This window comes from Pelodiscus sinensis, chromosome 1, assembly GCF_049634645.1.
Source record: "Pelodiscus sinensis isolate JC-2024 chromosome 1, ASM4963464v1, whole genome shotgun sequence".
Taxonomy (NCBI): domain Eukaryota; kingdom Metazoa; phylum Chordata; order Testudines; family Trionychidae; genus Pelodiscus; species Pelodiscus sinensis.
The window spans coordinates 271,137,338-271,158,884 of NC_134711.1; the positions used below are offsets into that span (position 1 = coordinate 271,137,338).

The following is a 21,547-nucleotide window of genomic DNA, read 5'->3' on the forward strand; positions in this document are numbered from 1 at the left end:
AACAGGCTGAGATTATACTTAAATCTTGAGATTTGAAAGCAAGTTTAATATTTCTAGGATAGGAAGATAAATCCCCTTTTTCACCACTGGAGGCATGAATGGGGCAGCTGTCCTTGATGCATCACATAGTTTGTACTTCATCACAGTCACAATGTGGTGATTCTTTGATTTTCCATTTGTTGAGAAGATATTCATACCTTTCATCCATTGTATAAATGTACTTGAGTGCAGTCTACTACCCGCAGTGAAGGCACACTTGCAGGATATCTTTAGTTGGTTCTTCAATCGGTTCTTTATTTGGGATGACACAAATGGCCCACAACTGGAGCCAGAAAGTACTAGCAGCTTTTCATATCGCCTATAGCATTGGTGTGTATGTCCAGAAAGGCTTCCTGGATTTGAATAGGGAAAGTCTTAGTGTTTTGGCAAGTATGGAGTGGCCAGAATCTATTTATACTCATAAGCTATGTCCACACTTCAGGCTTTTTGCGCAAGAACTGTTTTGCACAAAAGGTCTTGCGCAAGAGCGTGTCCACACTGCCATATGCTTTTGCGCAAGAAATGTGCTTTTGTGCAAGAGCGTCTATGGCAGTGTGAATGCTCTCTTGCGAAAGAAACCTCTGATAACCATTTTAGCCATAGGGGTTTCTTGCACAAGAAACCCCTGTTGCCCATCCACATTGCCTTCTTGCGCAAGAGCTCTTACAGAAGAGGGCTTATTCCTCATGGGCGGAGGAAAAACTGTTGCGCAAGAAGCCCTTTTTTCTCATGCTTTACTGTAAATTTATTTGTGCAAGAACACACGTGGAGTGTAGACGCTCGGCAAGTTTTTGCACAAGAACAGCCATTCTTGTGAAAAAAGCCTACAGAATAGTAGCCCAATGAAGGACTCATTAGCATATTTTCTGCTGATGCTTTTTGCCAGAGACATAAGGATTTTGTACAAAAGAGGTTTTTTGCACAAGGTCTTGCACAAGAGCGTGTCCACACTGCCATGTGCTTGTAGCCTTTGCGCAAAAAGAATCAGCAGAAAATATGCTAATGATGATGCCCTCTTCTCCACAAGGTTAAAGCAGGCCCTGAGGCTGAGTTCAGCACGACCCGCAGGCCCTGAGGCCTAGTCCACGCCCTGAGGGGATGGGGTAGGGGGGTCCGGGACCTACCTCTCCACCAGACCCCAACCCAAGGCCCTAGTAGTGGTGGGTGGTTCCCACCACCGGCTCGGCGGGGAGTTCTCCCCAAAACGCGCCAAACCCACTAGAGGTTCCCTGTCTCTTGCCCTGGGTTGCTTCCTACCCCTGCCCTGTGGCCGACGGAGACCACACCTGGCGAAGCTGGGCCGGCGGCGGCAGCAATGTCGGCAGGTCCCGTGTCTGGGGCAGCAGCGAAGGCCTTTTATACTGAGGCTGCACTGCAAGCATGCCCAGCAGGGCTACGGGGCAGGGGCATATTCTACCCAATAGATGGGCTCTCCTCCCCCCTGCTCAGTGCGGGGCAGGCCAGCCCCATCACAGAGTTATTGCACCAGAATGTTGTGAAATATTTCACTTTTGACAAGACCAGATTTTATAGAGTTATTCAAAGCATGTGCATATCAAGTCAGTGGAATGTCTTCCTTTTTTTTTCCTTGTCTTCTTTTTTTTTTTTTTTTTTGGTGTTTTCGAGGTGCTGGCTCTCTTTCCAAATAAGGGTGACGCCAAATTACCATGGATTGTGGCCAGATGAAAGACACAGACTACAAAAGTTCACTTTTAACAACACTTTGGTTTCATGGTTATTCCTGTGGTAGGCAGAGGCAAATGTGTTTCTGAAGATTTGGGTTTCAGTTGCCAAATTCTGAGATGTCTTTCAAGTGCCTGAAAGATCAGTTCATGATCTTTTCTGTGGCCTTCATTGAAGATGTTTGTATGGACCGAGCAATATTGTCTGCATAGATGAATTTATGGGGTGATATGACTGGAATATCATTGATTTATACATTGAAGAATGCAGATGCTAAAACAGATCCGCATGTGAGGTCATTGTTCAGTGTTCATGATTTGTTGGCAGATTCACCACAGTACAGTGTGACCTTTCTATTTACTCAGTGTCTTGATGATGAGTTTAATTATTACCTGGGGGGTCTTCTGAACCCAAAGTTTTGGGTAACTTTAGTCTTTGAGAGGCAGTGTCACCCCAAATGTATAGTTATCCCAGATCTCAAATGGTTTTTGTATGATCAATAGTAGGTTTCTCGTACACATCCTTGCATCTGCCACTGGGGATCTTAAGATGCATGCATCCTCTCAGGTCAAATTTTTTCCTCCCTTTTTATTCTTGTGTTAAATAGGCTGGCAATCACTAATAACCATTAAGCAAGAAGTTTCAAGCCATACATACATCAGCAGTTTAAAATAAAGCCCCACAGCATGGTGCTAATTTTTCTGATCTCTCCTACCCCCAGCTTGCCTATCTATTCTAAGGTTGCTACATTGGCCTTATGGATGCTTTTGGCAATAAGCATGATAATCAATTTCCAGTCACTAGCAGTGGGCTATGCATCTTGCTGGGCTGTCAGTGTCTTCCCTAACATACTGGTTGACTGACGTGGGGAAACTAATGATTACTTCTGACGAGGACCTTTACACTGCAGTATTACATGAAGAAGAAAAGTCAATGAATGTCACTGCTGTTTTTAATTTTTGATGACAGCCAGATTCCATCTATTGGCATTAAGACCAGCACCTTCTCACAACATTTGTGACCAGTTGTAAATTCACCATGCTCTTTGGGGACCAATAATTCCAAATAGGCTGTAATCTTTGACGTAGAAGCTGCTCCAACCATTACAGACTCCATGAGGCATTTTGTTAAAGTAATGGGTTTGAAAAAAAAACAACAACCAAAATTTTCCCTCTTCTCTTAGGGGCAGAGTTTAGGGGAGAAATTGTCCTCCCAGCCTGCAGTGCCATAACCAGAGCAGGGCTGCTCCAAGGGCCGCTCACCTTCTTTACCTCTGCCTCTCTCAAAAGATCCACTGGGCAGCACAGAGTGACTGATACCCTGGCTGGTTACATAGACCGGGTGGACACAACACTCCAAAATCTCCTCCTCCTGGTGCTAATACCTGGAACTCTGGCTGCTCTTTAGTTCACAGCCCCCTTTGACTGGATGCTCAACCCATAAGAGCCACTTAAGACCTTGTGGAGTAGTGATCATAAGGGGCATTTTTGGCACACAGCCCTCCTCTGACACACATCCCTTGCCTGTACCCTGAGTGGGTTTTTTTTTTCAAACTTCTTATTGCCTCCACCGAGCTATTATTTTTGGTTGTGCCTCCACACTAGCTAGACAGAGTGGCCTGCTGAGATGAGTCAGGGGGTAGAGGTGGAGCTTCCTCCTTGGACCCCACCACAAGGAGTTGCCCTGAACTCCACTGGGTCTTTCATCATCTCCCCCACACATAGAAGTCAAACTATTCTATGATTGTACACATACTATTCATTATTTAGCTGTTGACATCCCTCCAGAGGTAGGAATAATTCAATTGTGTTGTAAGTAATCTGTATAGCATACATATATTGTAAATGGAGTTGAGATTAAAAATAAAATATACAAGTACTCCAACCTATATGGACATCTGCCAGGAAATTTGAGTTAACTAATGATAATGATTGGCAACACTTCATTTACTCAAGACACTATTTACCATACATTCCATTTAATAAAAATGAAATTATCTTATGCCAAGTATTTAAGTGGTGTTTTAACTGATATTATATGTCTGAATTTCCAAACCCTAGTTTTTAATACACAAGTTGTTAAATAATAGAGATATATATCAGGTTATTTGGGAGCCTTGAATGCCAGATGGTGGCTGTAGCCAAAGGGCATTTAGGTACTGAAGATATTAAACCAAATAGTTACAAATCATAGAAATTAGAGATATCATGAGAACCTGTTTTGGCACTTTCTCTCTCCTTTAAAACAATTGCCTGCAAATGTCTAGAACTGACACAGTGTTGATGTTGAAAAATCAAGCATATAGGGTATGTCTACACAGCAAAATTATTTCAAAATAACAGCCATTATTTCGAAATAACTTTCCTAGTGTCTACACAGCCAAACCGCTATATCGAAATTAATTCAAAATAGCGGAGGGCTTATTTCAAATTTGGTAAACCTCGTAATAACATCAAATTTGAAAAAGCTAAATCAAAATAAGTGCTGCGTAGATGCTTATTTCGAAATAGGCGGCCTCTAGCCCTTCCCAGAGTGCTCTGGTGGCCACTTTGGGCACAACCAGGAAAACTCTTCTGCTCCCTCCACCAGCCCCAGAGCCCCTAAAGGGGTAGACTCTGACCACAGTGCCTGTGCAGAGCCAGCAGTCCATGCACCTGGCACAGCATGAGTCAGCAACCCACTAGCACCCAGCCCTTCACCGCTCCCCAGGAGTATGTTGGCAGCTCCCAGGAGCCTGCCAGGGGTCACAAAAGGTGGGAGCCTTCCTGGTCTAGTGCGGAGATCGTGGACCTCAGTGAGGTTTGGGGGGAGGCATCCAATGTCCACAATCTCCGCACTAGATGCAGGAATGCGGCTGTCTACAGGCGGATGGCTGCCAGCCTGGTCACCAAGGCCACATGCGCACCCAGGAGCAGGTGCGCATGAAAATCAAAGAGCTGTGGCAGGCCTATGCCAGGGCCTCGGGGGGCAGCTCCCAAATGGGGGCTGACCCAGACCCCTGCCCCTATTATGATGCTCTGGACTGCATCCTGGGGGGGTCAGATGGACCGTGCCCCCCAGATGGTCATCAACTCTGGGGCAGAGGGCCCTGCCCATGATACCGATGAGGAGGAGGAGAAGGAGGACAGCTAGGAGCCGCAGGAGCATGGAAGGAGTGTGCCCCACATCCAGGACTCTCAAACCATCCCAGCAAGCCTGTCGCCAGTGTCATCTGAGGTCGGGGAGACCTCGACACGTGAGTACCATCACTGTCCTCTTATGAGAGGCAAGGGGAGGGAGGGAGAGCAGGGACCGCATGTGTGGGCCTTGCTGACCACGGAGCATGCAGCAACCTGTGCATGTGCCATGCCACCCTGGGCATGTGGCCCCGTCTGGCTGCCACATAGGGGCCCTGGCCTGTTACCCACAAGCATGTATGTATGAAGGCACATGACATGTTCCTGACCCCGGGGACGGACACTGCATGATGCCCTCCCTTCACGTGCCCCCTCTACACAGAGGCAGGGCACATCTCCCTTCTCCCCTCCACCCCCAACACTAGATACAGCACAGGGGCATAGGTGCAGTCCTAGGCCAGCTCACACTCCCGAGGATGGCAGGACATGCCGAAGATGGCCTGTGTGCAAGCACATTGGCTCCGACAGTACGGAGACCTGCAGTCCTCGCTGTTCAGAGGAGGATGTGCAGAGAAGTATCCCTCGCCATGCAGAGAAGTATCCCTTCCGGTTGATGTACAGGGAGGCGTAGTGGTCCGGGGCATGGATGGGGATGTGAGTACCGTCGATTGCCCCCCCGCAGTTGGGGAAGTCCAGGGCACCAAACCTCTCGATCATTGCGTCTACATCAGTGAGGCGGATGACTCTGCAGAGCAGCACTTTGTTGATGGCCTTGACCACCTGCAGAGGGACACACAAAACCACCGAAAGTCACTGGGGTGCCAGGGTGGCTGAGAGTGCACCTTCCCCACCACTGTCCTGTGCCCCCACTCCCAGAAGCAACCCCCCATAGTGCAGGTGGGACAGAAAAAGCCCTCTTGTGGAGAGGAAATGCACTCCTTCCCCCTCTTTTCCCTAGAGCAGTCCATTCCCTCCTTGCACCCCATCGTGTCCTGTCACTGCAGAGCAGGGTCAAGCCACTCACAGAGTTTCAGGAAGGTGTCCTTATTCATCCTGAAGTTCTGGGTCCATTGTTGGTCTCCCCAGCACTCCAGGACAATATGGTCCCACCAGTCGCTGCCGGTGTGCAGACACCAGATGTGGTGGGGTATGCTGGTGTCTGGGAGCTGCATCTGCTCTTCCCCGTCCCCCAGGAGGGTCTGGAGGACAGTGTAGGGATCAGACTGAAGCAGATGCTGCAAGGCAGCCTGAAGAAAGCACAGCCAGGCTTGCAGCAACATGTCCAAAAGAAGCACCATTGTGCCCAGGAGCAGCTCTGGCTCCATGGTGCCGAATGCTCTGGTATCCCAAGTCATGGCAACCAAAGCAGACAGAGACAAAATGCTTTGCTGTCCCTCAGCGAGGTAGGCAAGCAAGCAGGGAAAGCTGAGAACCAGCTGTCCAGTGGGGTCCCTTTAAGCACAAGCCTCAGATAGCCTCAGGCAGCAGCCACACAAAGTAACTCCTGACCTGATGCCCTGCTGGAACTGGTTTCGGCTGGCCTTAAATGCGATTCAGCATTCAATCAGTGTAGATGCACTATTTCAAAATAGCAGAATGCTATTTCAAAATGCATTTTGTATGTAGACATGTTATTTTGAAATATCTTATTTCAAATTAACTATTTCAAAATAAGATATTTCAAAATAATGCTGTAGTGTAGACATCATACCTTTATATCAACGAAGGCAGAGATAAGGTTAAATGCTGAACTGAAAATGTATCATATTATATCTATGATTAAAATATGCTCTTCTTTTGAGACAATCATCCTTTTGAGATGGCCCAAAAACGGAAAAGATTCTATTTTAAATTAGTTGAGCGACATATGGGCAAACATTCTAATATAAAGCCATTTCTTGTATAATAAATAATTTTAGTTTTGAAGTAAGATAAAGTAAGATCAACTGGTTCATTTTTATAATAAATAATAGGAAAATTACAAAACAGCACTGTAATTCATTTTACTTGAACTTTTGTTTAGCATACATTAAGTTGCATTTTATAAATGCGGGTTTTAGTATACATGGATTGTTTATTTGCTGCTTACATTTTTTAGGAAACAAATTACTTTAAAATTAATAGTCAATAAATGTTGTAAAGGAATATCACTGTTACATGTTGTGTATTTCACACATAATTCAATTTCATAAGTCTCATTTACATGTTTCAATTATAGAGTCTTTAATAAGCAAAGAAAAAGTCTAAAATATGTTATGATTATATTGTGATTATATTGTGTGAAATATTGTATTGTATATAGTCAACACAATGCTGTTTTTAAGACAGAGAAGAGTAAATATGCTCTGTCCCCTTTCTTTTAGGACCCAATACTTATGCTGATGAGCATTTACCAATGTTATAGACTTCAGTGGGATGATTCACACAAACAAATACACACCATAGTATTCAAAGGATGCAAATTCAGGTTATTTAAGATGACCTGCTTGGTCTAGTAGAGACCAGGCCCAAGAGATTTAAGCCATAAAGAACAATCCTAAATATGTCTCTATTGAACATTGGCTTTTTTGTTAAAAATAATCCCACATATTGACAGAGATTAGCTAAATTTAAACAAAATAAGTGAATATTCAAAAGAAAATATATTTGTCTGCTTTTCAAATCATCTAGTTAACAGACTAGAGAGGGTTGATGTGACAAATTCACCTCATAGAAAATATGTCATGACATGATTTTGCCTACCAGACCTAATACCATGATGCACTTGAAAACTACTAATTAAGAAAAACGAAATGTAACTATTCATGAGTAGTTCTACTGAAGTCAAATGAGCTATTCATTCAGCAACTGTATTTGTGTGCCAACCAGTACAACTGGGACCACAGTAGCAAACAACATAAGAAAATAGGAATGGCCCTACTGAGTCAGACCAACAGTCCATCTAGCCCAGTATCCAGTCTGCTGACAGTGGCCAATAACAGATGCTCCAGAGGGAGAGAACACAATGGGTAATCCTCATGTGATCCCTCCCCTGTCACCCATTTCCAGACAATACAAATACTCTAAGCAAGTTATTCTATACAAATTGCATTTCTAGTGTAACATCTGATTAAGAGGGTTTTGTCCATGAAAGCTCATGATTCTATATATTTTGGTTTCTCTAAAGGGTCACAGGAACACTCATTGTTTTTAACCTTACAAACTAGCACAGCTATCCCTCTAAGATTTTGTAACAACAGTGTAATTAATGCAGAGGATTTTGTGACCAGTATATGTATAAAAGTGGACATTACAAATTCTGCTCACATTGTACTGAAAGGTAGGTGATTATGTCCAGCTTTTGGCCCACTGAATAAAACTATAATGTAGTTAACATACTGTGTATATTTAAATAAGCTAAATTTTTTGGTAAAAAATGATGCAGTAAAGAGCAGGTGTTGGCATATGAACAGGTCATTGTGTTTTGCCAATTTTTTTTTTTTTATCTTGGAGGGGTCAGCAAACTTCAGTTCCCAGCCAGCAGGGCAAATCAGTGGCGCACTGGCATGTTTTATGTACCTGGAGTATCTGTAGTCACGGAGCCCCTCAGAAGTGGCGTGGGCTGAGGGACTTCCTGGCTGCCACCTCCTGCCACTCCTGTTGGTCAGAAATGGTGAATCACAGACACTGGGAGCTACAGGGCTCCGTGCCTGCAGACACTCCAGGCACACAAAAGGTCCTGACATGCCATCAACTTATACTGATGAGCTGGGACTGGAAGTTTGCAAACAGCTGACATAGAGTTGTCTTATGAAAGGGTCACTGCAATTTTTACAATTTTTTTTTAACTTGGGGAGGTCGGCTTATGAATGAAAAGGCTTATGATAAACTGCATATGGTAACTAAATAACATTTGCGAGCGTGTAATAATTATGAAATGTCTTTAACACAAAAACAAATAACATCTCAAATCCTACCATTTCACCAATCTCGCCGTAAAATATGACAATGAAGAAAATCAGAAAAACACATTACTGAACATTTCATGTTTGTAAGTCTGTGAAATATTCAAACAGTAGAAACATGAACAATTTGTTATCTTAAAATTCAATATTAAAATTTATTATTATAAATGGCAAGGCATTCATATAGAAAGCCATCCCCCAAAATGTCTCAATCAATTATCCTAATATAAGTGACAAAATATTTAATTTATCAGGGGAAAAAATCTCTCAGATAGTGTCACTTTGTCCATTACCTATGCTCTATTTAAGTGGCATGCATTCATTTGCGGACAAGTGAAAGCATTGTCTTCCCAAAACTGCCTACACTGCCTGGCCACATGGGTGACCAGGAAGGATCAGCCTAGAGGGCTGGGGTTGGGTGGGGAGGTTGTTGAAGGGGCATGGTCTTGGGGGAAGTGGTGTGGCTTTGGGTTGAAGGGACAGAGCTTCAGCTTGCCTTCCCCAGCTGGCCTTCCCTTACCACCCATGCACGGAATGTTCTCTTAGTGTACATTATCTGAATATAGTTACATGTTTGGACATTCAATAGAAATAGTTACAAGTGTGAATTAGTGGATTAATAAGCATAATATATACATCACTTTTTATTTAGTAACTAAGTATTTATTGAATACAAATGAAGGATTAGATATCTAAAGTATCACATTTCAATTTGTATTAGTGATTATATCAAAATTCCATGTTTTCTATATGACAGGAAAATGGATGCTGTGCACTGACAGTTTCTCTAAAAAGAACAGGTGTTCCACTGTTCGTCAAAAATAAGGTAAACTTGTCCAAGCTTTAAATAAATTGCTATTCTCTGGTATGCTGAGGTATAAGACACAAGATAACCATAATTGTGGTTAAATTAAGAATACACAGCTATTAGTTACCAATCAACATTACAACTCTCTCACAGTTACCCAAAGAATTTATTCAACAATTTATGACCAACCAAGTGGGCTTTCTAGTCCTACCTATATCTCTTTCTATTGTCTCCAGTAACATGCATTTCTATTGTCTCCAGTATGGTTCAGCTGACTTGTTGATAACAGCTTCTTGTTCTTCTGTTGAATGCAACATCAGCCATCATCAAAATCAACATTCTTCATGATTTCATTTTGGATGAGGTACCTGATTTTATCTCCCTGATTTTATCTCCCTGGTAGAGGTTTCTTTAAGTGCCAAGACAATGTTGTAGCCAAGAAAATGTCCCCTCTTTCCAGTTCACATTCAAAGGTCTTTGGTTGCTGTTTATCAAAATAATAAGAAGTCACGGAATACTGCTAGTCTCAATACTAGGACTACATTATCATGTAACATCTGTGGTAAAAACTGTCTTCTGTCAGCAGCTTGATAGGAAACTTCACTCTTTCTTTTCTGGTAAGAATCTAGCCACAGTGATCCATGTGTTCGACACTTCCAGACCAAACGACTGCAACTCACTTTATCTGAGATTGAATGTGAACGAAGAGCAGTGATTTATACACAGTATAACTGCATATATAGTCAGTGAGGTGTTCCACTGTTAACACATCGCTCTGCACTATGGTCCCTCAACTGGTTCACAGTGTTCAGTTACCATTTCAGGCCTTGGTTCATATCCTATCCAAACAGCTGCACTCATCTAGGATAAAATAACTGGCAAAAACAAACAAACAGACTAACCCACATATATGAAACCTAGAAATGAACAATACACAGACACAGTCAAGGCAATTTTTAGTGGCATGAACTTCCAGAAGAGATGAAGTTAATCCAGTATGACCCTCTCTGGTAATACCTTCCCGCCATAACTGGGATGATTTATGAAAAGAATATATGTTGGCATCTTCTATGGCATGTTACCACATATTGAGGATATATGGAGAACATACATTTAACACTGATGTCTTCACATATAGTCTTGATACAAAAAGTGTGATGTTAAAGTTTCTAAAGTGACAAAGTTTTGTCTGCTTTGTTTTTGGTGTACACTTTCCGCCACTAATCTCCCAAATGGGACACATTTACGCAGTTAAGTTTTTGATAAAAATGATCTGTCTGTGCTGTTCTCTTTAAAGGGCTTTTTAAATCTTTTCTTATCACTGAATACTGAGAGCAAAATCAATGCACGAGGGACTTTGCAGTTCAGCTGTTGTGGCATAAATCAATATTTAAAATGCACGGTACTGATTTTTCTTCTGTTGAAAGTAGGGCTTTGTGTCCTGAATTTCTGTTCCATTAAAATACATAACTGTCTGGGCTAGAATACAAACTCTAGCACTGGCTTATAACTAGATTTTACTAGCTCAATAATAATATAAAAGAACAGTAATAGAATGGCGAATGTTTGACTTCTGCACTCTTCTGGGTGATTATTCAAGCTCCCGCTTATTGAGTTAGAGAAATCATCTTCGCATCCTTTTCCACTTGCATTCACCAGGTGTTTGGTGTAAGAGTCTTTGGATGGCTCACTTAAAGGGTAAAAGTAGTGAAGTATCTGGAGGAAAACAGGAGCTATTTATCATTGTTTTAAAAGAGAAAACCCCTCTTTCTTCCTCCAAATAACTAATTTCAGCCAAGGAAGTGATCTGCAAGTGCTCATTTTATGGCCTACAGGCTTTCCTCATGCAGATCGTGATTTACGAGCTAGAAAGTGAGGACATCCAATCCAATATAGTTTTGACACTGTATTCACCTCCTTGCTTTGTCACCATGAAACCTTTCATTCTGTAATTATGTCCCAGTTGCACAATGGCCTTTAAAACACCCTTCCCAAGTGCATACCTACCCTTAAGCAAATTTCGCTGCTGTGACTGAACATCCCTTGGGCTTACTGTCTAAATGCATTAATGGCAGAGACAATAGGTAAGAATTCGATGGCTGGGAGTGCTATTCCTGTTTTGACACGCACTGGCCCTCTATCTAGTATTTTCTACTACTACAAGAACAGTGAGGCAGGAGGCTAATGAAGGCAGCTAGCAAAAGAAGCCCTTTAACCTGAAACCTTATCAAAGCCAGCAGGCGCAGCCTTTGAAGTTTGCACACTATTGTGATTCACGCTCTTTTGTGTGCTGGTGCTGCTGCATTGGTTGACGTCCTTTTGCTCTTAGGACCAGGCAGCGGCCTCCGAACCAAAATACCCAAGGCGTGCACGGGGAGGAAGCGGACGATGGCAATTAGACCTGTAGACTTACTTGCATGAGGAAGGCTGAAACAAGCATCTGCCTCTGCTCACGGAAGGCTCCAGCGCACATCTGCGTCACTGGCAAGGGAGGGGGCGGCTCGGAGGGAGGCGCTGAGGCAGATGGAAAATGGTACAGTGAGGACCTTGACAGCTTCACAGGCGGGGTGCGGGTGCCCCCTCCCCCGTCCCCGTGTATATAAAAGAAGCCCCGCTTGCTCCCCTCACCAGCTCTCAGGCTTTGCTCGCCCACATGACTGAAAGCAGGGGACTCCCCTGCGGGTGTGTGGGGGGCGACTTTGCTCTCTCCTAACTGCGAGGCGGAAGAAGAGCCCCTGGCGTTGCATCCTGGCGGCTGCTGCCGAGCCCGCTCTCGGCTTGTGCCTGTGAATCAGATTAGCGCTTCCTGAGCAGCTCCCTCCTCATCCCCTCTCCTTGCAAGTCTCCCTCGCTGCTGCCTCCCTCTTGCCTGAGAGCTGCCTCTTTCCTCCCCGCGTTCCCCGCATCCCTGGGCATCGCTCTCCAGCTCAGGGCGCCTCTCCATTCTCGTGCTCCCGGCGTGCGCCTCTCCCGCCCTGCCTCTGCCGCTCGGCCGGGCCCCTCGGCATGCCCCGCTGGGCTGGGAGAGGCTGGGGTTGCTGAGCCCGGCGTTCGCCAGCTGCCGGGCGGGCCATCGCTGCGCGCGCGCGCGCCTAGGACTGGGCGCAGCAGCTCCGCGGGCGCCCTCCTGCCAGGGCCATTTTGCAGTGTAGTGCTCCGCGTCCGGCCGCCTGCGCCTCCCCAGCTACCTCCCCCCCCCCCTTCCCGCGCGGTGCCCTGAGCCCCGCTTCCCACCCACCCCCAAAGCGGCAGCGGCAGCGGCAGCGGCAGCAACATGTCAGGCTCGGGCAGGAAGGACTTTGACGTGAAGCACATCTTGCGCCTTCGCTGGAAACTGTTCAGCCACCCATCGGCGCCGGCCGGGCCGGTGGGGGGCGGCTGCTTGCAGCCCGACGGCAGCTTCGAGCATTGGGGGCCGAGCCAGAGCCGCCTGGTGAAGAACCAGGAGAGGGGCAGCAGCGCCTTCTGGAAGAAACCCTCCTCCTCCAGCCCGCTGAACGGGACCCTGCTGCCCGCCACCAGGCATGGGGTGGGCCAGCGACCGGCGTCCCGGACAGTCTTCTACGTGGAGTCCCTGGAGGAGGAGGAGGAGGTGCACGGCGGGATGGAGCTAACCCGAGAGCGGGAGAAGTCTCTGGTGCTGCAGGAGATGAAGGAGGAGCCGGCGGACTATTCGGACCGCAGCAGCCAAGCAACAGGTGAAGGATGTGGACACAGGTACAGTGACCCGCGCAGCGTAGCGCGTCTGGGGGTTGGAGTGTGATACTTGGACGCGCCCGTCTTGCATGAGCCAAGCCAGCCTAACTTTGGGGGCGGCTTGTGTCCTGCTTTGTTGTGCTCAAGTTTAGTTGGGCTAGCACGTGGGTGGGCTGCTTTTCCGGGCTGAGCGGGTACGGGTAGGAGGCAGCTCAGCCCTACCAAGGCTCATCAGCCTGGGAACTTCGGTCATTGCTCTTGTGCCGCCAAGGTCGCGCGGGGTCGTGGCTTCTGCGTGTGCCCTGTACTTTCCTCTAGCTCTGTACAATAACGAGCAAGACTACTCTGCTGCCCCTCCCTTCCTCAAATTGCTAGTGTGATGGCAAGTGCTAATCAAAACCAACTGACCAGGAGAAGCAATGATAACTTGAGGGGGAAAAAAGTTCGCTAAAAATGTTAAGGCAAATGTTTGAAATGGAAAGAAATTTGGTAAGATCATCCCAATATCTAAAGGTTTGGTAGAAAAAGTTGACCTGAAGATGTGGCACTTTTTCCCCCCAATTTGTTACCCACTTAAGCAAGGGCTCAGCATTTTCTTTATCCTCAGATCAATGTCCCTTATACAGCAAAGGGAAGTTCAAAGACAATATGGCATTTAGGGCAATGAGAAAACTACCTTGAAAATAGAGAACTGTCCAGCTCATAGAGAAAAAGTGATTCCACACCTGAAACAGTGGAATTAGAAAAGTGATTTCAAATGCGTTTTTTTCAGAGTTTTTGATGTTATCCAAGCTCTTTTTCTAACTTCTTATGGTAAAAATTAAAAAATTCAGTAAAGTAATTAAAGAATGGAGTGAAATTTACATTCAGTGTAAAGAGGACAAGACTTTTTGGTGAAAGTGAAGCTGAAGAGTAGATTGGGAGATCCATCAACACTGTTTCCCCTACTTTCCTAGTTGTTTAGTAAATTTAATTGTATTTCTTTTGCCCTGTAATTACTTTCTCCATGGTAAGTAAATCTTCAGTTTTATTTATAAATAGAGTGACAAGTCTTGATAGTCTATTCCAAGGATTCCTATTCACTATCTTGCATATAACAGGTATAATTGAAAATAAACATTCATTTGAAAGAAAACATTCTAGAGAATGTAAGAGCCTTCTCACAGAAAGAAAAACATTTTTAATTTATTTGAAAAAGGGTTTTACAGTTTTTATCAAATAGTATAATTAATTTCACAGTATCTACTTGTGTAAACAAACATGGGCCCTCCAAGGCATGAGTTTATGTACTTTGTTAAAGGGGAAGTCAGGATGCTGAAATTTAATGTTACTTGGAGATTATCATTCAGAACATGTTGGGTGTTTTGAATTAAAGGCTCAAATATTTGCAAGGTATATATAAAGAAAACCATTTATCTGTGCTTCAGAATAAAAGCATTTGAGAAGTAAATCAGATCTAGTTTATTTAAATTCTCTATGCAGACATTTACTCTTGAACGTATCATTGATTTAAGAATCCTAATGATTTTTCATATTGACCAAAGAGAAAATGCTTGTCAGCCTACTGAATTTGCATACAATTGCTTTATCCATGATGATAGATTTGATAAAATGGTGTTGCTTGTTAGACATGTATTGTCTGAAATTATTTATGTTTAATGGATTTTGTGTGTTAAGTTTTCAGAATGCATTGGTTCTATGATTGTATCCATTGCTTAATTAGTAGCATACAAGGCCATCTATTATTGCTATTGTTTTATAATTTCATATAACAAATTACTTTTAACTAGTTGAAGTAGATTCATGGAGGGGAAACATTTTATTAGTAAACTCCTCCCTCTTTTTTTGCAAAACAAAAATGTATTGATTAAAATACATTACAGGGAGGTTTGGTTTTTTTTCCAGGATAATTTCAGTTCAACTAATTTCAGTTTCCAAGATCATACTCTATAAAGTAATAGAGCATCATTGTCTTTACTCTTCCGATATGTGCTTTTCAGCACAGTGAGTCAAATATACCACATTCAAAATAAACTTGCATTTCATCTTACCATTTAACACTTGACTTGGTAGATACTGTGTATTGCCAACAATCTACTCTATGACTGGACCAATTTTGTTTTGCTTTCTGTAGTAATGACACTTGCTGTAATGTAATATCAACTTTACTGCTTGTTTACACCATTGTGTCTGCAGGATACACGATCCATGGTTCACTGTTGAATGAGAGCCTGATTCTGTTTAGGTCTGTGGCACAAGTGCAAAACTGCTAATCAGTATATTTGGCCCACAGATTATGAAATTGTTCAATTTTTGCATCTTTGGTTCCCCATATTTTGATATGGGGTTCAAGAGTATTGTAGCACTTCAAAAGCTTTTTCATTTTAGGAACTGAAATAGCAAGCTTGTTTACTTTAAAACTGTAAGTACCGTAAGATTCAGATTTCATCCAAATGTTGAAACTGTTAGTGTATCCTGTGATGTTACCATAAATTGATGATAATAGATGCTATTCCTAAACTGAATTATTTCACTATGATGGTATATCTGACTTTTAGAAAACATCAATCCAATAAAAGCATTTTAAGATCGATTTTAAAAGTTTCAATAAATACCTCATAAGCATGAACATATTGTAGAATTTATTTTTGGTGATAGGAGATGTGTTCTTAAAACAAACACAACATGGAATAATGTTGGTTTCTTGTGAGTAAACAAACACTGTAGCAGAAAGGGGAAAGCAGAGTTTTCATGTGTGGGCCTACACTTGTATTATTCCACTTTCTATTTGTGAATATAATTTATGCCATTCCTTGAATTCTGATCTTCATGTAGGGATACCCATGTCTTGGTCCCTTCTGATCATGATTCCAGGCTGCACAGGATGGTGTATCCTTGCCTAGAGCATGTCTACACTGGGGAGTTATTTCAAAATAATAAGGCAAGCGTTCGCACTACCAAGCCTGCCATTTTGAAATAAGGGGCTTATTAATTCAAAATAATAATTCCTGCTTGCGAAGAGGAATAAGCTTATTTTGAAATAGTTATTTCAGGATTTATTGTAGACATGGCTTTAGTTACTCTCAGCAGACATATTGCCCAGCATACATGCTTGCTTTCTCTTCAGAGATTGTTAATAGTATGATGGCCTGTGTTTCTAGATACCACACAGCTCTTTTTATGCAAGCATAATTTATTCTTAAATTAAAAAAAAACTACAGAGAAAACTGATAGAACAATAAAAGAACATACACTCATGCTAATAAGCTTACTAGACGTCATTTCAACTGTAGCGTGGGCTCTGATAGAAGCAGTCCTATGGTCACAAGATCATTTCCTTCTTTACTCAGAATTAGCATTCAGTCTGGGTCTCAATAGACCAAGTCTTTCCAACCCATTTCTAAGGATTGGGACCTACCTTGGATCAGAGTTCCTCACCATTTGCTGGATCAGGAAGAAGGCCCTGAGCCTGATTAAAACCAAGGTTTTTATCAAAAAACCCTTTATTTGTGTCTTAGTCCTTCTCGAATGCAATTTGAACTGGTATGTGTGTCTCTCTGGAGAGGTGGCTTCGCAGGGTTGCTAATGAAGAAATCACATTAGCATCCTCCTCCTCCTAGACAAGGTTCATAGAATTACACAATAACCATGAGTGGTAAGTGAAAGTAGAACTGTGGGACGCAACCGTCCCACCCCCTCCCTTTCTGCCCGAGGCCCTGACCCCTATAGGAACTAAGACAACTCACCATAGGAGCCTGCACAGCCCCTGGAGCACAGGAAGAGCAGGCAGCACATGGCCCCAGTCTCCCTTGCTCCAGAGCAAGAGGAAGGTGTACTGCATCAGTACCCCCATTATCCCAGGTCCCATGGGGAGAGCACAATGCTCCAACATCCCCAGCCTCAGCATGGCTGAAGCCCAGGAGCCGTGCTGAAGCAGAAAATGTTATAGGGATGGAGTTTGGGTGGGTCCATGCCTGGCAATTTGCCTTCCCCTGCCTCTTATATCCGCCGCCCATGAGAGTAAGGCTATGTCTACACTACACTGTTCTTCCGAACTGCAATTTGCGTAGCTTTTTCCGCTTTTTTTTTTCAGAAGAAACTTTTCTAACATTTGGCCTATTTACACTGGGCCAAATGTCAGAAACCCTCACCTTTTTTGGAATATCCCTTCTTCCTTGTAAAATGATGTTTACAGGGATGCTGAAAAAGCATGTCTGCTCTTCCGAAAATTTTTTTGGAAGAGCAGACACATTTCCTGGTATCCCAGAAAAGCTCTGTAGTATAGAGATAGCCTAACATACACAAAATTGCATTTTTAATACAATGGACCTCAATGGTATTAAACCTAATTCATAAGGGTTAATTTAATTAAATACATTTTATCTTAATTCCATTAGATTTGTCCAGGATATTGTCTATCACAATTCCCATATATTGATGACATAATTTTGTGCTGACATTTTTTAACATATTACACCTTAGGTTTTGAATTTCCTTTCTTTGGTGTTTCAGGATGCTCATTATTTGGATCTGAGGTAATGTTTGGTCTTAATTACATTAACTCCTTAATATTAACTTTACTGTATATATTCTGTAATATATTATGGAATGCCTTTTATGTAGGTTATTATACAAATATCACTTTGTTTGAATCATAAAAGGCACATGTTCCTATATTAATCTGATTTTGTTCTCTTGCAAAGAACTATGTGGAGCTGATCCCATGAACACTTATGCACTTGTATAAAGTCATCTGAGCAGTTCCATTGACATCAGTGACACTACTTTAGCAAATAAAGATGTTCATGCACCACATTTTTGCATGATTGGGTATCATATACCTTCATAATTCTTTGTTTCTTGTATTACTAATATGAAATACTTTAATTATATATTATGCTAAGGTATTAGTTGATAGTTGATTGTTTGATTTATTTACGTGAAAGCAATCTAGAAATAACAATAGACAGAAAAATATATTAATTACACACACTAAAACTTCATTAAAAAGAACATTGTTATTATTGTAAAATCAAATACTCAAATCTTAGGTATACCATAATTAACTTTACCTGTGCAATTTTAATTAAGTCTTCATATATGTATGCTTTATGAGAGAGTCATTAATTATATGTTCATATTAGGAGTGTCAGTTAATCACACTTAGCTCATGTAATTAACTAATTAAAATTTAAAAAAATTAATCACGATTAATCATCATTGTAATTATACTGCTAAACAATATAATACTAATTAAAATGTATTAGATATTTGTGATTGTTTTCTACATTTTCGTACGTAACCCCCTTTTTCCTCCCCAGGTTACTCGGGAGCTGGTCACACTTACAGGTGTGCCTGGGCACCTGATGGTTTTAACATAAAAGGAGATTCTGAGTACCCCAGTGGTGATGTTGTTTAGTTGGGGAAAACCCTATACACCTCCTTGCTGCTGTCCCTTGCTCATAAAGAACATATAATGGCTGTGCCTCCACCTGGCTGGCCCTGTACACACTTAATGGTGTGACTTGAGAGCCTCCAGGAATAAAAATATTCCAGCAATAATCTGGATCTAACTCCAGAACAACAATTACAAATCATAAATAGTATACATCTGATACATTACAGTAGAAAGAACAACCTTTCCTTAACAACTTAAAGGAACAGAGTTTAACAGATTAACAGTGAATAACATTAACCAAAGTACACAGAAATAATAGGAACATATCTATCTGGCATTTGCACTGCCCCTGTTTATCACCCCCAAGAGTATGCACTCATCAGGACTCACAGTATGATACTCTTGCTTGCGTGGGTGTGCTTTAAGATTTTGCAGCTGGAGTGGATGATTCTAGACTCCTTCTGTGTGCTGGGTGCAAGTGGTACTTCTAGCCACAGGTACAGCCTAATAAACCATCTTGTTAGTCTTTAAAGTGCTGCATAGTCCTAGCCACAGGTACAGCCAAATGACTATCAGAAGCAGCATGCTAGATTCCAGTCCCAAGTCTGTAGCTGCAACCTAACAGCTCCTGGACTGACTAAAACGCCTCCACAGCATCCTGGCTCCTTTTTTCCAAAAACAAAGGGAAGAGTACAGACTGCTGAGAGTCTCTCCATACACATGGAGAGACCCAGGACCCAAAGAGTCACTTCCTTCCTGGTTTCCTCCAGGGCTCATGGGAATTGTAGTTTCTGTGGCTAGATTGCAGCACACTGGATCTTCCCAGAAAATAAACAGAGGCACTTTTAGTAAGGGGATTACACATATATATGGCTTTCAATTGTACACAGAATACAAAGTGAATAGTTCTCACTTTATATTATTTTTATTTCAAATATTTGAACTGTAAAAGTCATAAACAAATAGTATTTTCTCAATTTACCTCATACAATTACTGTAGTGCTCTACATACTTGTACTATAGTGAAAATTCAACTTACAAATGTAGATTGTTACACAATTGCTCTCACCTACCCCCCAAATAAAACTTTAGAGCCTACTGGCATGTCTACATTAGGGAATTAGTAACTCCCCTTATTTTGAAATAACAAGGTAAACATCCATACTGCCAAGCCTGTTATTTCAAAATAACAGGCTGGTTATTATTTTATACTCCAGTTATTATTTCTAAATAACTTATTTCAAAATAAGCATATAGTGTAGACATAGCCTATAAGTCCAAACTGCTTATTCAGCCGATTGCTACGGGAGACAATGCTGCCCACTTCTCATTTACAATGTTACCTGAATGTGAGAACAGGCACTTGCAAGGCAAATTTATAGCTGGCATCACGGAAATGAGGGGAAAGTACTTGTATGTTGTATTTCATGTACTCTTCTGCCCCCTCTCTTCACTAGCCAGGAGTGAGCTAAGTGTGCATGGAATCCAGGTACTTTTCCCTCGCTCCTTTATTGTCAGGGGAACAGGAAGAAAAGCAAGCTGCTTCCCAGTATGCATGACTGCTGTCCCCCCTGCTCTCCCTAAATGGTGCCCTAGACTGACATTGCAAGGTATTCAAATGCCACATTGCCAAGGCTGTTCCCCACTCTGGCACTTTGGCTATGTTTACATTGGCATGATCTTGAGGAAATACTCTTTAATGCAAGAGTTCTTGCGTTAAAGTATTTGCGCAAGAGAGCGTCTACACTGGCATGTGCTTTTGCGCAAGAGCATCCGTGCCAGTGTAGATGCTCTCTTGCACAAGAAAGCTTCAATGGCCATTTTAGCCATCAAGCTTTCTTGCGCAAGAAATTCATGTTCCCTATCTACACTGGCCTCTTGCACAAGAACAGTTGTGCAAGAGGGCTTATTCCTGAGCGGGAGCATCATAGTTCTTGCGCAAGAAGCACTGATTTCACACATTAGAACGTCAGTGTTCTTGTGCAAAAACTCTCCGCCAGTGTAGACAGGCAGCATGTTTTTGCGCAAAAGCGGCTGCTTTGGCGCAAGATCACGCCAATGTAGACACAGCCTTTGAGTGCAGAAGGTGGGGGCCACAAAATACCGTAAAATATCTTGCTACTAAAGAGTTCTCTTAAAAAAACCAACCAACCAACCAACCAACCAACCAACCAACCAACCAAACATAAAAACCTCACCAAGGTCACAGACTCCCTTTCTTTGGGTATTATTCTCGCACCACCCAAATGCAAAGACCCTTTGCAATCAGGGAAAAAACACTTGGGACCTTCTCCCTAACAGTTCTCCTTCTCCCTGCTATCTATACAACAGCATTATTTCAGACTAACTAACGTTATTTCAAAATATCATAGTCTAAATCTACACAGCAAGCAGTTATTTTGACATAATGTTGAAATAATGTCAAGCTGGAGGACTTCTTACTCTGACTCCTGTAACCCACATTTTATAAGAAATAAGGGAAGTCAAAGGAAGAGTGCTCTAACTCAGACTTTCTGCTGTGTAGACAGTGCCAAAACCTGAAATAAGCTATTTCAACTTAAGGTATGCAATTTACATAGCTCAAGTTGCATAGCTTATTTTGGCTTAAGCTCTGCTGTGTAGACATGCTCCCTGTGGGGTAACCCCAAGTACTTTAATCCTCCATTAGGAGAGTGCTTGAAAACAAACTATAATTGCTTAATAGCAGACCTACAGTCTCAAGCAAGTGCACACAGAATTTCCTCCTTATTTTTTAGGACACTGGAATCAGAACATAGTCTTAAAAGGGTGATTTTATTAACCAAACGAGGAAGACATACTCAGTAAAGCATACTTGGTTGCTAGGTGTTACACTGCAAGGACA

General features: G+C 42.6%; 1 protein-coding gene and 1 long non-coding RNA gene across 2 annotated transcripts in view; one reads left to right on the plus strand and one right to left on the minus strand.

Annotated features, from left to right (window-relative positions):
- Positions 1 to 668: 668 nt before the first annotated feature.
- Positions 669 to 12,736, minus strand: LOC112546807 (uncharacterized). Its single transcript, XR_012900620.1, has 3 exons — positions 12,460 to 12,736; positions 12,004 to 12,104; positions 669 to 5,618 (listed from the first exon to the last, which is right to left on the minus strand). It is a non-coding gene; the product is annotated as an uncharacterized LOC112546807 (long non-coding RNA).
- Positions 12,737 to 12,833: 97 nt separating this feature from the next.
- Positions 12,834 to 21,547, plus strand: part of KLHL1 (kelch like family member 1) — a 418,170-nt gene continuing 409,456 nt past the window's right edge. Inside the window, exon 1 of the mRNA XM_006129049.4 lies at positions 12,834 to 13,307. Coding sequence (XP_006129111.2) covers positions 12,865 to 13,307 — 443 coding nt within the window. The 5' untranslated portion in view covers positions 12,834 to 12,864. The remainder of the gene's footprint in view (positions 13,308 to 21,547) is intronic.